General features: G+C 41.8%; 1 protein-coding gene across 1 annotated transcript; it reads left to right on the top strand.

Annotated features, from left to right (window-relative positions):
* Positions 1–1,506: 1,506 nt before the first annotated feature.
* Positions 1,507–15,245, top strand: Cga (glycoprotein hormones, alpha polypeptide). The gene is made up of 4 exons (XM_021161517.2): positions 1,507–1,576; positions 11,713–11,826; positions 12,950–13,134; positions 14,975–15,245. The coding sequence occupies exons 2-4, from the start codon at positions 11,727–11,729 to the stop codon at positions 15,050–15,052; spliced, it is 363 nt and encodes a 120-aa protein (XP_021017176.1). The 5' UTR covers positions 1,507–1,576; positions 11,713–11,726; the 3' UTR covers positions 15,053–15,245.
* The last annotated feature ends 1,985 nt before the right edge of the window (positions 15,246–17,230 follow it).

Genomic DNA, 17,230 nt, shown 5'->3' with positions numbered 1-17,230 from the left:
AATGGACTTAGAAATACTTGCCGCACAAGCCTGAGAACCGGAGCTTGATGCCCCAAACTCACAGAACTCACATAAGGTGGAAGGAGCAGACCAACTTGTCTCCACATACTCACAGTAGAACTTGTGAGTCAGGCGCACGTGTGCACGCGCACACACACACCCCATAGGCACACACCAAAACATAAAATAACTTTAAAAAAATAAATTCTGCCGGGCAGTGGTGGCGCATGCCTTTAATCCCAGCACTTGGGAGGCAGAGGCAGGTGGATTTCTGAGTTCGAGGCCAGCCTGGTCTACAGAGTGAGTTCCCAGGACAGCCAAAGTACACAGAGAAACCCTGTCTCGAAAAACCAAAAAAATAAATAAATAAAATAAATAAATAAATAAATAAATTCTAAGGTTCTGAAGAGCTTCCACTCAACAAAGTAAAATTAAAGTACTTTTTAAAGAGAGAAAAGAATCATGCCTTCACTTAATTCTTTCCGAAGATTTAAAAAAATGTATTTATTTTAAATTATGTTACATGTATGTGTACATAATTATGTATATGTACACGTCTGTGGGTATGCATACACGAGGACAGGTTTCTGTGGAGGTTACAGACATTGGCTGCTCACAGAGCTGGAGTTACTTGTGAGCCTCTCAACCTGGTATGAAATCAAGTCCTCTGGAAGAGCAGTCCATGCTCTTAACCACGGAGCCGTCTCTCTAGACCCCATTAAAAGTCATGCTGTTTTGTTTTTAAGTAATTTTTTTTTGTTTGTTTTTTGTTTTTTGTTTTTTCGAGACAGGGTTTTCTCTGTATAGCCCTGGCTGTCCTGGAACTCACTTTGTAGACCAGGCTGGCCTCAAACTCAGAAATCCACTGCTTCCCAAGTGCTGGGATTAAAGGCGTGTGCCACCACTGCCCTGCTTAAGTAATTCTTAGGCTGCTGTATGGGACTATATAGAACACACACACACACACACACACACACACACCTGAACATATCTACTGTCCTCAGAATCACCTCATACCTTTCCATATATCTTTATTAAATCCAGATGCCTGTTAATTTAAGAAATTGGAGCAATTGTTTTATTTTTCTGTTTCCTGTTGAAATAATGTAATCCTGAAAATGTTTTTTTTTATCCTTTATGAAAATATCAGGTACTTAGCTAATTAAATGTGCTACTCTTAGAGTCCTGTTTATTTTAAAAGTGTCAACTTTCAGGATGTTTTGTGTAAGGGTCAATAATATTACATAGAAAATGGCCAAATGTTCTCTCTTCATAAGCTGTCCTTGAGGTCACCACTACCTCAAAATGTCTAAAAACAAAACTGATCTGAGGGTTGCAATGTGATATGATCAATTGACGTCATGGTAATTATACCCAGTGCCATCCAATCACTGGGTAGAATTTACCACTGATCCCTGAGCTTAGGTGCTGTTGGGAACATGCAATTTGTATTACTCTGCTGGTATAAAAGACAGTGGGAGACTTTATTAACTGCAGGCACTGAACAATCCAGAGACATTGTTCCCCTCAGATCTACAATCAACTGCCCAGAACACATCCCTCAAAAAGTCCAGAGGTAGGTAATATGATAAAATCATTTGGGGGGATTTAATTAAAGAGTAAAGTATTTTTGACCACAGGAAGGAATTTTCTGCATAAATGTTGGTAGGAAAATAATTAGGCATTGATTAATTTTCTTTATGGTGCTCATGACTGAGTTGGGGGGAGGTCTGTAGAACTGTAAGCTAAGGCAATCGTAAGCTAAGATGTTATCTGGAAGAAGCCAGGATACAAGTATCTCCTGCTGAGCTGCTGAACAGCCTAAAATCTAAAATCAAAATCTAAAATATTTTCTCAAGAACCATTGCACGTCATTTGAACGGCCTTCATTTTGAGTATCTTTCAGCAACTAGACACAAAGCAAGTAGACATTATGTAAGTATCTGAGATTATTTTATTATCAGTTCTAGATGAAGTATATCGGAATTTTCAAATTGGCTATCTATAAAACAGCTTGCTTGTTCAGTGATGTCACCATGCGTTCTAATACATTTTGAATAGACATTTTAATATCTTTAATCATACCACTAGGAACCTGAGCACTGTTTCTATTTTATTTTTCATAATATTCTATAAAAATAATAGTTGTTGGTATTTGCCAACCACTGCTGATGATAATAAGTCACGTTCCAAGTATGATTGGGTGGTACTAATGAGCTTTTGGAGACTTCTTTTCCGTTACTTTATAACTGGCATATTGTATGAACACTATGCATTCTCAGATCCAGCCAACCTCAAATTAAAATAAAAATGAAAAATTGTCAATTCAATTATTCCTTGAGCAATAACATAGAACAGATATTTTCATAACATACACATTCTTTCAAATGTTCTCAGTAATCTTTTAAAGTGCAAAGCGGGAGGTGTATAGGTTGTATCCAAATATGTCATGTTATAGAAGGCACTTGAGCATCTAAGGATTTGCTATTGAGGGGCCCTTGAAACCATTCCCTCCCAGATACTGAGGAACAATTGTAGTTATCTGTGTGTTAGCATTGGTTGAACTAGTGATTGGTTGGTAGACTGGACATAGAAAATAAAAGGAGTGCTTTTGTTCTTCTTTCTCAATATTAACGAACAGAATGTGGGCACCAATGAAGAGAGACAGACCTAGTGCATAATGAGAGTTACTCTGGCATGCAAAACAGTCATTGTATTTCAATGGGACTTTTTGTTTCCAAAGGACTATAATTTTTTTCCTATTCAAAAGTAGGATAGTTTACATTAAAAGAGGAATTTGGTTTTGGACCTAAGTTCATTAAAATTGCTCATACTGGCCTGGAACTTGTTTCAAAGCTGAAGACAACCTTGAAGTCCTCATAATCTTTCCTCTAACTCCCAAGTGCTAAGATTACAGGTAGAAGAGACATCTTTTTAAGTTTCTGAAGATTTCTCTTAAACTTGAGAGGGAGGCTGGAGAACTAGCACAGCAGTGAAGGGCACTTACTGCTCCTACAGAGGACCTAGGTTTGGTTAGCAGCACCACATTGGGTAGCTCTCTCCAGGAAATCTGACACCTTCTCCTAGGCTTCCAGGACATCTGAATGGATGTGGTGCACAAAGGGGCGAGGAGGAACACACACAAGGGAAATTATAAAAAAATCGCTAAAAGGTACTTCTTGGTATAGGGCTGGATATGGTTGTGCACAGTCACCATTGCAGCAACAACAAAAGAAGTATATATAACTGTGAATTTGAAGACAGGCCAGCCCAGGCAACAACGTAGCAAGACCTTGTCTCCAACGTAAAGAACCAAGACAAAACAAATGAGCCATTACTTTGAAGCCAGGAAGACAGCTCAGCAGATAAGAGTGATTGCCACCGTGCTAGACAGCCTGAGCTTGATCCAAGGAATCTGCTCTCTGGAAGGAAAGAACTGCCTCCCAGAGATTTTTCTCTAATCTCCTTACTTACACTGGGTCATATACTCATATTCTAGCCCACCAAGAAAGAAATGTAAAATGAAAATTATTTTCTTTAATTTTTTTTAAAGCAAAATCTCATGCGTTAGCCCAGGCTGCTGTCCTTGAATTTCACCTTACCCTGCTTATATTATAGATGGCAAAATAAACTAATTTAATATTCAATTATCCAAAATATTGGCCATTCAAACAGATTCCCTATTTTTGTTGTTTTTGTCATTGTTGTTGTTGTTGTTGTTGGTGGTGGTGGTGGTGGTGGTGGTGGTGTGTGTGTGTGTGTGTGTGTGTGTGTCGGGCATGTGCATGACAAGGGTACATTGGAAGTCAGAGGACAGTATTGTGAAATCAGTTTTCTCCTTCTAGTTCTGTGTAGGTTTTAGGGATGGAACTCAGGATGCCAGGAGTTAGCCACAAGTTCCCTTATTCACTGAGCCATATGGCTATCCCTTGGACTATTTTCAAAATGTCAAAAATAGTCATCCCTTCTGAAAGGTTTGTGTGAGTTTCATTGCTGTTTCAGTTTTAGCTTTTAACCTTTTATTAGTTATGTATTTCTTTGTGTGGGGGCACACATACGCCCCAGTGTGAGAGTGAAGGTCAGAGGGAAGCCTTGGGCCCTGACTGTTCATTGCTACCAATGCCCAGCTAGTTGAGTTTGCCTCTGAGTTTCCCAAACTCCTATCTCTGCTTCCTATCTCCAACAGGGGACTGAATAATCCACAATGCAGCCCCCTTCCTCCTCCTACTGAAAATCTTGCAAACTAAATGTATTGGGGATTGAACTCAGGACCTTATCAATGTTCCGGCCAGCATGAACTGCAGTCTTAGTCTTTGGTGCTTCCCGCCACTGCTGCCGCGCTCTGTAAGCTCTCTACCAGGTAGCTACAGGTAGTTAAGTTCTGGAGACTGAACCCAGGACCTCCTGCATGTTAGGTGAATGCTTTATCACTGAACTATACTTTTTTTTTTTTTAAAGCTCTCCTTAGTACTTTAAATGAGATGCTTTTTGGTTCAAAAGGTGGCATTACGTCAGCTAAAAAAAAAAGTGATGCATAAATGTAAGACATTATTAGAGAGCTTCTTATATTTCTTTAATGTTGTCCCCATAGACAATTTCTGGACTTTAAAAGAATTTGGTGGTAATTGGATGTGGAGTGGAAGCCTCCTAAGAGCTGGCTCTATCACTGAGCCATGTCTGCAGCTGTCTCTACTGTTCATTTTGAGACAGAATTTCACTAAGTTCTAAGCGTGCCTTGAACTGCAGAACCTTCTACTTCAGCCTCCCGAGGAGCTGGAGTTAAACAATTGCGTCATTAGGCTCTCTATTTCCTGGTTTTTGGATGCTTTAGTCTCCTGATAGAAATTAATGTTATCTACAGTTTTGTTCTTTTTTTTGTTTGTTTGTTTTTTGGGGGTGGGGTGGTTTTTTGAGACAGAGTTTTTCTGACTGTCCTGGAACTCACTTTGTAGACCAGGCTGGCCTTGAACTCAGAAATCCGCCTGCCTCTGCCTCCCAAGTGCTAGGATTAAAGGTGTGCGCCACCACGCCCTGCTTACAGTTTTGTTCTTAATAGATTGTTTTTAAAGATAATCTCACACTGTAGCTCTGGCTAGCCTGGATCTGTCTCCTTCTGCTTCTTGAGTGCTAGGATTACTTAGTAGAATTCTAAATAATGTTGATATTTAAAGTCTATATAATATAATGTATCCTGCCTACATACAGCATATATACCACCCACACATTAATGTATTATCCAGGAAAATTCATACTACAGAGTCAGAAGTTTTCAGAGAGGTTTGACTGAAGAGAAAAGATCCACTCTAGATGTAAGTCCCACCATCTCCTCTTTAGGCTGAACATAACAGAGAAAATGGTCAAATCCAGGCGAACCCTGGGATTCCTCTTCCTCTGCTTCCTGGTGGGCACCAGTTACCATACCACTTTCCCCACTATGCCTTCCTTGGGATGGTGGACTACATCCTTTTAAACCTGGGGACAGAATAAACCCTTAAATTAATTTCTATCCAGTATTCAACTATAGCAATGAGGGAAAAAACCTAATGTGGGTCAGAGTATATACTTTCTAGTGAATTTATCTGAAAAAAGTTTGATGTGTTTATTAAAAGATAAAGGAGAGGAAAATGTTTTGGTGGAGGTGTGGTACAGTATGGGGGAAGGGGTGCCTCAGTGGGCCCATGCTGAGGCATCCCTTCCCCTTGAGGGACCAGCCACACTATGATATAGTATAGAATAGAGTTTATTCAGGCATGGGGAGGGGGAGAGAGGGGGGGGGAAGGGGAGGGGAGGGGAGGGGGGAGGGAAGGGGAGGGGAGGGGGGAGGGAAGGGGAGGGGAGGGGGTAGGGGAAGAGAGGAGAGGAGAGGAGAGGAGAGGAGAGGAGAGGAGAGGAGAGGAGAGGAGAGGAGAGGAGAGAAGAGAAGAGAAGAGAAGAGAAGAGAAGAGAAGAGAAGAGAAGAGAAGAGAAGAGAAGAGAAGAGAAGAGAAGTAGAAACTGGCCATGAGCACATGGAGGTGGGGGGAAGGGAATGGGGAGAGAGGGGAGAAGGGATGAGGGGACAGAGCAGGAGCAGTAAGAGAGTATGGAGGGGGCAAACAGCCCCTTTTATAGTGAGTCAGGCATATCTGGCTGTTGCCAGGTAACTGTGGGTCAGGACTTAGACAAAATGCTAACTCATTTTACTGAACATGTTTTAAATTGTTATTCAGGGGTTATTTTCTTTTATATTGTGAATAACATTGTTATAAAATTGCAAGACAATTTAATTAAAATAGTTTTTGTATACATAATATGTGTAAGTGGGCACATGTGTTATGGCATGCAAATGCAGGCTCGAGGATAACTTTGTGGAGTTGATTCTCTTCCAGCTTTAGGTAAATTCTATCAATCAGACTTGTGTGGCATGTGACTTTATCTACTAAACTGTCTTGCTGGCTTCTGTTAGCTTTTTTTTTTTTTTTTTTTTGAGACAGGATTTCTCTGTGTAACAGCCTTGGCTGTCCTGGAACTCTTGCTTTGTAGGGCAGACAGCCCTGGAACTCACATAGATCCTCCTGCCTTTGCCTCCTGAGTGCTGGGACATGAGCTACCACCATGCCTGGCAGCAAATGTTGATTGATATTGTTATTACCATTCTAAAGTTCTACTGGCCACCGTTTTACTGAATGGGCCGAGGAGAGGAGCATAGCTTTGTGGGCAAGAAGCTTTTAAATTGGACATGGTGGGTGGCACTGTTTTTTGTTTTTGTTTTGTTTCTGTTTGTTTGTTTGTCTGTTTGTCTGTCTGTCTGTTTGTTTGTTTTTTCAAGACAGGGTTTCTCTGTGTAGTCCTGGCTGTCCCGGAACTTGCTCTGTAGACCAGGCTGATCTCGAACTCAGAAATCTGCCTGCCTCTGCCTCCCAAGTGCTGGAATTAAAGGCGTGCGCCACCTCCACCACTGTCCGGCTTTTGTTTTTGTTTTGTTTTGTTTTTTCGGATGGCACACTGCTTTAAGTCCAGTACTCAGGCTGTTAGGAGCATCACTAAGGTTCAAGACTAGCTTTGACTATATAGTGAGTACCAGGCCAGCAGGGTCACATGATAATACCTGTCTCAAAAGACAGACAGACAGACAGACAGACAGACAGACAATAAAAGTTTTCATACAGATGGAACAAAAATGTGTGTACTGCTAGCTGGCTGGCTGTGGCAGCATCTAAGAATTATGAGGCAGGAGAATACAGTGGAAGGAATAGCTTCTTATGGCTTTGGCACTGAATGCCACCTTCATCGTGGAATGGGATGCTCAAACTCTGAATTGGATGGACTGACAAACTCTGAATTGGATGGACTGAGAAGGGAAAGTAGTCTTAAGGACCAAGTTGAAACAATAGTTATCTTCTTAGATGTACGGTCTTTCTTTTAAAGGTACTTATTATTTATGTTTTATTAATTTAGACATGGTCTTAGTATATGGCCCTGGTTAGCTTGGAACTTGATAGACAGACCAGGCTGACTCAAAGATTCTCCTGCTCTTGCCTCCTGAGTGGTGGGATTAATGGTGTGTGTCGGTCGCTATATTCAGGTTTTACACTATTTTGACGTGGTAAATAGCAGGTAGTAAGGGTATGCTGACGTAAAGATCAGTTTGGGATTTTATAAGCAGAGCCTGCGATTTTTGCAGAGTATTCCTTCAGAATATCAAAATAGGTTAAGATTAATAAGCTTAAATTTAAATTTAGATTGTCATAGTTTAATAGCATAATTGATCATAGTTGCATAGTATAAATTGCAACTGGATATAATTGTTATGTTGTTCTCTCCAGTTCTTAAGTTTTTCTTCCAAGTTGTGAAATAGATAAATACCTGCCATCCCAGCAACCAGGAGGTGGCAATAGGAGAATTCCCAGGAATTCAAGCCTGGTCTGGACTGTATAGTGAGTTCCAGACCAGGCGGGGCTACACTCCCACAGTGTTAGCAATTAGGGAAACATAAATGAAAGAGATTGTGAGATTGTATCTTGTACCAGGCAGACTGGCTAAGATCAAGAAAACAACTGACAACGAGGTTGCCACGGATGTGGGAAAGGGAAATACTCACTCGCTGTTGGAGGGATTGCAAACAGATCCAGTCTCCATGGAAATCAGTGTGGGGAGTTCTTAAAAAAAATTGAAAGCAAATGTATCATATGACCCAGCTCTACTATGTCTTGGTACACACCCAAAGGACTCAGCACCCTCCTCCAAAGATGATCTGCCCAGCCATGTTCATTGCTACCTCACTCATGGCCAAGAAAAGGAAACTGCCTAAACGTCCTCTAGCTGATGAATGGACAACGGAGACATAAAGGATTCCTATTCAGTTTTAAAGGAAAAAAAATGAAATAATAAAGTTTGACAGGAAATAGATGGAACTAGAATCTATTATCTTACTGAATGAGATAGCACGAATCCAGAATCTGCATCTTTTAGCTGATGAAGCTAAGTTCTGGGTCTTTAGATAGATTAACCTAGAGTGATTGCAACACTAGGAAAGTACAAAGGGACCATGGTGGGAGCATAGGGGAGGGCAGGAGCACTAGAAAGGGGAACAGCAGCACACAGTTTCTGTGAAGAGGAAATGGGCGAAATGGAAGGGAAGGAAGGAGGAGGGGCAGGACAGAGGGAGTGGAAAGGATGAGGGATGTTTGGGAAAGCTATAGGAATTATTCTATGGCTACATAAAATCACATATAGTCTCTATCTATCTATCCATCTGTCTACATATGTTGTATGTATGTATGTATGTATGAGTGTATGCATATAATGTAAGACCAATGACGACCCAAGTGAGACTCTGCGATGCAGATATGTGCAAAATCAAGAGGTTTATTTTCTGCATCGGAGTCGACCTTCAATTTGTCCCTCAAGGCAAGTTACTAAGGAGATGACCCTAAATGGCTTTTACAACTGGTTTTTATACTTTTTAGGGACACAGGTTGCATCAGGCATCAGCAAGGTCACAGTTCAAACTTATTGACTAAGCATATTGACTTTTAAATCTATTGGCTAGCAAGCAGGACATGCATTTGAACTCTACCTGGGACTTTCCAGGGGGCCAGGTGATGGTCAGTACATTCTGAGAAGTTTTTACTCAAGAGTGTTCCCGGGGGTGGACCTAGCCTTGACCCCAGGTGAGAGGGGGAAGCTGTAAGAAGGGTGTGGGACTTGGAGAAAGTCCTTAGGGTCCCTCAGTATCAAGCTATCTCACTTATTGTTATGCCAATTGAGTGAAATGTTCTTCCTTAAACCACAGAATAACAAAAACTGAAGTTTATATATGTGTATCTATCCATCTGTCTGCATATGTTTTACATGTATATAATATATAGTATATATATATATATATGTATGTATGTATAGTTTTATATAGATATAGTACAGGCGGTGGAATAAGAGGTAGTCAGAAAATCAATGTACTTAACCATAAATTTCATAATTAAGCTAATAGCAAACCCAGTGTTTGAGGGCTGGGGGTGTGACTCAGTTGACAGAGTGCTTGCCTAGCTCTGTTCACTGCATAAATCAGGCAAAAGGGACACATCTGCCTGTTTAATCTCAGCCTCCCATGGTGGACGCCAGAGTATCAGAAGTTCAGAGACTACACTATTTTGCTAGTTTCAGGTCAGCAAGAACAAATAGACAAACAAAACAAAACACCCCACAACCTAATGTTTATATAAGAGGCAAGATGTCTGCCTTACAACTGAATACTTTTAAAACCAACAACAGCGTTGACACACCTGGTCATTTTACTGTTGTGTTCTGACTGCACTGTATTTTTCTAAGTATAATTATCTAAAATGAACATCCAGCCTGGAGGTTGGCTCAAGCAGGACTGCAGCACGAAGGAAGCTGGAGCTGAGGGTCTCCTGGTCCAGTTTGCCCAGGCTACATTGTAATGCTGGGTCTCAAAAAAACATAATTTCTATTGTATCCAGTGGCCTTTTCAGGAAATGTATAGAATAAAGCCAGATGTGATTCTAGTCCTCAGAGGTGAAGGGAGGAGGGCACTAAGTGGAAAATGTTCTCTGAATACTGTGTTGTTCCAGGGAATGTTTTGTAATGCATGCTTTTAAATCATTACATAAGATGAACAAGCACAAGGCAACCTTACAGAAAACAGCATCAATACTGCACATTATCAAGACGGAATCCTCCAATGTTTGCATGTACATGAGACCAGGGGAACACACAGTAAGGCTAAGGATTTCCTCTATTGGATTGAACAGTGAAAAAGAGTTAAAGAAACAGGCTCGAGAGATGGCTCAGTGGTTAAGAGCACCGACTGCTCTTCCAGAGGTCCTGAGTTCAATTCCCAGCAACTACATGGTGGCTCATAACTGCACCCCCCACCCCATTGAGTTCTGATGCCCTCTTCCACTTGGGAGGCAGAGGCAAGCAGATTTCTGAGTTCGAGGCCAGCCTGGTCTACAGAGTGAGTTCCAGGACAACCAGGGCTCTGGCTCTCTCTGTAGACCAGGCTGGCCTCAAACTCAGAAATTCGCCTGCCTCTGCCCCCAAGTGCTGAGATTAAAGGCATGTGCCACCACGCCCAGCTTAAATAAGTCTTTTAGTTTTTTTTTTTTTTAATCACTGGATCTTCTGACAAAGTCAGAAATCTTGATAAGAAAAAAGTTCTTGAAGAGCTGTGTTGCTCTCCAGAGATTTCCAGATAGCTCAGCTCTGACTAAAGAAAGTTTCTAAAGAACAGTTATTGCTTTCTGCTAGCTCATCTCTGGCAGACCACAGCCCAGGTTTTTATTTACATAACAATCTGTCATTTATCCAGGTTTGCTTTCAATTATCTTGTGAACCTGCAGCCCTGGAGTCCAGTCCCTTGCTTCTCCAGAGATAGCAAGCATACATTTTTTTTTTCTTAACCTTGCAAAAGAATCCAGAAATCTGTTTGCTTTTGTTAATAAACTAGCTGGGTGGGACCCTGCCCTGAAATTACCATTTCCACCAAACCTGGCCTAACCTTGCTGTGTCCTAGGCTGAACTTGAACTCAGGAATCTGCCTGCCTTTGTATTTTTCTAACAAGCTGGCTCATGGTGTAGCTGCTTTTGTTCCTTTAGATTCATGAAGCCTCTCATAATTCATATTGCATCTTTATATTTTATATAGTTGAGAAATTATATATTTTGAACTTAGGTATCTAGAGCTCTCTCCCATAGCCTTAAGGGCAGTCCTGAAGTTTCCAGGATTTACCACTTTGCTGAGACATTAATGTTACGGAGTCTTTAATGTTAACAGGGAGAATATTCCTTGGTGGAATGTGAAAATATGTCCAGTTTTATACAAACAAGCCTTAAGCCCACAGCAGCCATCAACCCTTGTGGAGGCTCACACAGAGCCCTGTCCCAGGGGCAGGAACCCTGTCTGTCACTCTGTCCCTACCAGGGCCACACCTGGCTTGGCAAGATCCCATTACAGATGGTTGTGAGCCACCATGTGACTGCTAGGATTTGAACTCAGGACCTCTGGAAGAGCAGTCATTGCTCTTAACCACTGAGCCATCTCTCTGAGCAATAATGTTAAACTTACTGGTTGATGGTGCTAGGGATGGATACAGCTCAGTAGTAGAGCAGTACTTAGCACGCCCAAAGTCAGCACCATCATACTAAAACAGCTGGCTTGGGTTATGACTGGTAAGCTAAGATTACACTGTTATTATTTTTTTTCATGTGCAGCTTGCAGAAGAACTATGGATTACTACAGAAAATATGCAGCTGTCATTCTGGTCATGCTGTCCATGTTCCTGCATATTCTTCATTCTCTTCCTGATGGAGACTTTATTATTCAGGGTATGTGACTAAGCTCAGGCTTGCAATGAAAAGGGAACCAAGTTTCTAGATGCACATCAATAATGATTAGTTCATTTCTACTGTCTTTCACATGTGATAAATAGTCACTTCTGGATACACATCTTAAACACACGTAGCCTGTGAGCACAGAATTAAAGTAGGTTCAGAAAAATAGGCACTGAAAATGTTATATCCCACGTTCGCTTTAATAACATCCTAAGCATGTTCATCTAAAGTCCACTCTGTATAGTTCCACATCCGAGGTTGACAAGGAGAAAAGCCGTCCCTACTTGTCTCAGTTGTCTTTTCACATTGCTTCCAGATTTCAGAAAAATTTATCATTGCTTTCACAGATAAATTTTCATATCAGGATAACCAGCAAGGAAAATAAAAATCTGTTTCATGCATTAAATCAGCTTTCCTTCACTGTTTGAAATTGTGAACGAACAGTTATTTATTAAGGTTTTTCTTTTGTAAACGGTAATGTTTATATCTCAGGTTCTAACCACAGAAAATGCCTTTTGTATTATCAGGCTATCTAGACTCGCAAGCTTTCTAAAATCTAATGAAGGGTTTCTGTCAATATTTGGAGTTTTTATGGGGAGAACAATAGCAGGCTCACCTCCAGAAAATGCTTCTTTTCAAACGAATGTGCCATTTATAGCTGTCAAGCTTTTGTGTTCCCTCTAAGCATGCTATGAGCATTGGGATTATCTGTCCTTGGAGAAGGAGAAACCACTATAACGAACTCCCCATGTAGCTATGCAAAAAAGCAGTTTCTCTGTGAACATAGCTACAATAACTATGAAGAGATTCTATATGTGAAGATTAATATGTAGGCAAAAATATTTATTTCCTTCTTTATTACCTGTGCAAAAAGCATCTGTCAGCCGGGCGTGGTGGCGCACGCCTTTAATCCCAGCACTCGGGAGGCAGAGGCAGGCGGATTTCCGAGTTCGAGGCCAGCCTGGTCTACAAAGTGAGTTCCAGGACAGCCAGGGCTACACAGAGAAACCCTGTCTCGAAAAACCAAAAAAAAAAAAAAAAAAGCATCTGTCATGTCGTACCTAGGAAAGAGAAAGAATCCTTTCTGGCTGAATTTTCTTTCTCTTTTTCTGGCTAGGTTGCCCAGAATGTAAACTAAAGGAAAATAAATACTTCTCCAAGCTAGGAGCCCCCATCTACCAGTGTATGGGCTGTTGCTTCTCCAGGGCGTATCCCACTCCCGCCAGGTCCAAGAAGACAATGCTGGTTCCAAAGAACATTACCTCGGAGGCCACGTGCTGTGTGGCCAAAGCGTTTACTAAGGTAAGGGCTACCTGACAGTCCATCCAGAGGCAGTGTGTACTCATGGCAAACTGTCCGGTGACCAGTATTTGTTGCTCGGCTGTTCAGGCGACACCTGCATTTATCCTCTTTAATTGAAAGAATGAAAAATGTTAATGATACAGAAGTAAGGAGAGCAGAAGTTGCCACAGTCTAAAAAGCCAGTGGATTCGAATGAAAGGAGGTTAGAAAATGATAACAAGGGCCTGGAGAGCTGGCTCAGTGGTTAGGAGCACTCACTGCTCTTCCAGAGGTCCCAAGTTCAATTCCCAGCCACCACATGGTGGCTTACAACCACCTGTAAGTGGATCTGATGCCCTCTTCTGGCCTGCAGGTATATGAACAGCAGAGTGCTCATACATTTACTAAAATTAAAAAAAAAAAAAAAAAAAAGGAGACGGGCAGTGGCGGCGCATGCCTTTAATCCCAGCACTCCGGAGGCAGAGGCAGGCGGATTTCTGAGTTCGAGGCCAGCCTGATCTACAGAGTGAGTTCCAGGACAGCCAGGGCTACACAGAGAAACCCTGCCTTGGAACCCCCACCCCGCCAAAAAAGTTTTCAAGTTCTACAAAGGCATTGACAGTTTGCCACAGTGTATTATATAGATTCTAGAGAACTAGAAGAAAAGGATTCAAAAGTTGGTAGCGCCAAGAAATTATACGTTTTGTCAGAGGAATGAAAGCATTACCACCCTGACTTGATTGTAATACTTTGATATTAAACCAGGTTCCATATATATGGGCAATTAATATATCCTAAGTAGAAAACATCTGGGTGTGGTGGTGCATCCCTGTAATCTCTGACTTTTTAATTTTTTATTATTTTATTTATTTATTTATTTATTTATTTTTTTGAGACTCATCGTTTAGAAAGCAGAGGTAGGAAGATCTTACATGTCCTAAGCCTGTGACTGGAGCTGGTGAGATGGATCGGTGGGTAAAGACATTTGCCTAATCTGAGTAGCATCCCCAGGGTCCAGAAAACAGAAGGAGAGAACAATTCTTTCAAACTGCCCTCTGACATCCTGTTCTGGTTTGTAGTGCTTGGCCCAGGGAGTGGCACTATTCAGAGGTGTGACCTTGCTGGAATAGGTGTGTCATTGTGGATGTGGGCTCTAAGACCCTACTCTTAGCCTCCTGGAAGGCAGTCTTCCACTAGCACCTTCAGATGAAGATGTTGAGCTTTCGTGCCTGCCTTGATACTGTCATGTTCTCACCTTGATGATAATGGGCTGACCTCTGAACCTGTAATCCAGCCCCAGTTTAATGTTGTCTTTATAGAGTTGCCTTGGTCGTGGTGTCTGTTCCCAGCAGTAAAATCCTAACTAAGACAAAAGTTGGTACCAGGGACTGAGATATTATTTCAATAGGTTTTGGAAGAATGTGGATTTTGGGACTTTGGATTTGGAAAGCCATGGAATGCTGTAAGTAGGGTTTGATAGGCCATCCTAGTAGGAATGTGGAAGACTTTTTTTTTTTTTGGCGGCGGTGTGTGTGTGTGTGTGTGTGTGTGTGTGTGTTTCAAGACAGGGTTTCTCTGCGTAGCCCTGGCTGTCCTGGAACTCACTCTGTAGACCAGGCTGGCCTCGAACTCAGAAAACCACCTGCCTCTGCCTGCCAAGTGCTGGGATTAAAGGCGCGAGCCACCATGCCTGGCAGCATAGCTTATCTTGCAGTGGGAATTTCGCTGTTAGAGTGAATCTATCCCCTGAAAGTGAACATGGAAAATACCAAACTTTTATTAAGTGACACTGGCTGCTATTTTCCTTGACATTTTGCAATTGCGGCTGTGCACCTACCTACCTGTTTCTTTTGCCCTTTAGGCCACAGTAATGGGAAATGCCAGAGTGGAGAATCATACGGAGTGCCACTGTAGCACTTGCTACTACCACAAGTCGTAGCTTCCGGGCGCGCCGAGGGCTGCGGAGCCGAGCCATTCAATGGCGCTGTGTGTCACCACCTCCTCCGTAGCAGACTTCTGACGCGCTTCAGTTACACACTGCCTCTATACGGTTACATCCCGTATACTTCAGTACAACCCGCAGTCTCTTCTCATTAGGGAAATATGTAGTATGTACCACGGTTCCATCAGAAATAAAGCCTTTTAAATCATCGATCCCAGATGTGCCGCCTTCTTTGGAAACACAGCTGTTTGCTTTTGACAAGGCTGATGATCTCGGAGTTGAATTGGGACCTAATGCACTCAGGGGCTTCCATCTTAACTTCTGCCAGCAAGCTGTCCGTTTTGACAGTGGGCTGTTTATCAGACAGTTCGCTGGGATGGGAAAAAGTGGTATGGAAGTTCTGTTTTTACTCATTTTTCATATCTCCTTTACAACTATCTCTATTTTAATACAATGCATCAAAATACAGATATACTATGATGACAATGCATGCACATAAACTATAGGTATATATACCACAAATATATCATATATTGTAAGATATTTGAGTTGAAATGTTTTCACTGGTGAAAAACGTACACTCAAGAAACAAAAAGTAGGGCTGGAGAGATGGCTCAGCGGTTAAGAGCACTGACTGTTCTTCCGAGGGTCCTATCTGTAGTGAGGTTTGATGCCCTCTTCTCGGGGATCTGAAGACAGCTGCAGTGTACCTACATATAATAAATAAATAAATCTTTGGGCCAGAGCAGGCAGGGCTGGAGAAAGAAGAAAAAGTGCCTGAAGACAGCTACAGTGTACTTACATATAATAAATAAATCCTTTTTTTAAATAAAAGAAAGAGACAAAAAGTAAAGTATACTTCTCCAAAAACAATAAAAATAAAAATAAATAGATAAAATGTTTAAGACACATCAAAGTACACATGAAGATTGGTCATTGTTTTGTTTTGGTATTGTAAGGGTATGAAAATCACTGAAGGAGGACCCAAGACTCAGATAGTATGCAAAAATAAAGAGGATTTATTCTTCAGAAAAATCCAGCGTGCAGGGAGCAACCATTCTCTAGACCCCAGACAGAGGCGCACAGGCCTTCTTATAGGGAAGAACATTCTATGGGGGAGCTCTGTAGAAGGATTAGGTAATCTAAAATCTCATTGGTGGGTACTGGGGGTGGGGATCACAGGTGATCGGTGGTCTGCATTCCTGTATCATGTGATAAAATAGGGCTGCCCTTAGAAGATGGCCTATTATGAGATATTTTCCCATTCTTGAGGTTGTCCCCAGGCTGTCCTTTGGGAGAGGGTTTTATGATTTTTTTCTGGATTTTATGGTCTGTCCCTGGAGCTGCTGTCTTAAGGCCTAGTTTCTGGGACTTAGGGTAGCTGTCTTCAGACACACCAGAAGAGGACGTCAGATCTCATGACGGGTGGTTATGAGCCACCATGTATTTGCTGGGATTTGAACTCAGGACCTTTGGAAGAGCAGTCAGTGCTCTTAACCACTGAACCATCTCTCCAGCCCAAGATCATCCTATGTTATAGGGGGAATTGAAAGGATGCTCAGGTTGTAATGGGACATCATCCCCATGATCATCCTGATCGGCCAAGTTGACGCTGTGACCATTAGGATGAAACATCGTAGCCAGACTGGTCTCCACTGCTAGGTACAGTGGTAGATGACACTAACAGATTTTGCTCCCGGTCAATTCACACACAAAGTTTTGTGGAGAGCTTTTGGGGCCCCTTGGCAGGAATCTGACATCGGGCCAGGACAAGGAAGTAAGCTCAGGCAGGAATCTGACTTTAGGCTAGAACAGGGAAGAAAGTTCAGGGAGGAATCTTACTTTAGGCTAGTACAAAGAAGTAGGCTTTAGGCATGAATATGACTTTGTGCTAAGACAGTGAAGTAAGCTAAGATAACTTGGTCACCCTGATGAGAAACTGTCCTTAGAAACAGTGACCTTGGGAGTGATCACAGGACCTTGTTTATTGCCTTGCTTGTTCCTTGGCTATTTCACTAATTAAGAAAATGCTCTATAGGCTTATCTACAGCCAAGTTTTATGGAGGTATTTTTCTTAATTGGGGTTCCTCCCTCTTAGATGACTCTAGCCTGGGTCAAGTTGACATAAAATCAGACAGCACACCTAACAACACCAAACACAACTCCAATTTAACT

The sequence above is a fragment of the Mus caroli genome, unplaced genomic scaffold (assembly GCF_978045245.1).
Source record: "Mus caroli unplaced genomic scaffold, Mus_caroli_1 scaffold_6, whole genome shotgun sequence".
In the NCBI taxonomy this organism is placed as follows: domain Eukaryota; kingdom Metazoa; phylum Chordata; class Mammalia; order Rodentia; family Muridae; genus Mus; species Mus caroli.
The sequence above is the reverse complement of the archived record's forward strand: the minus strand, read 5'-3'. Positions and strand labels throughout refer to the sequence as shown.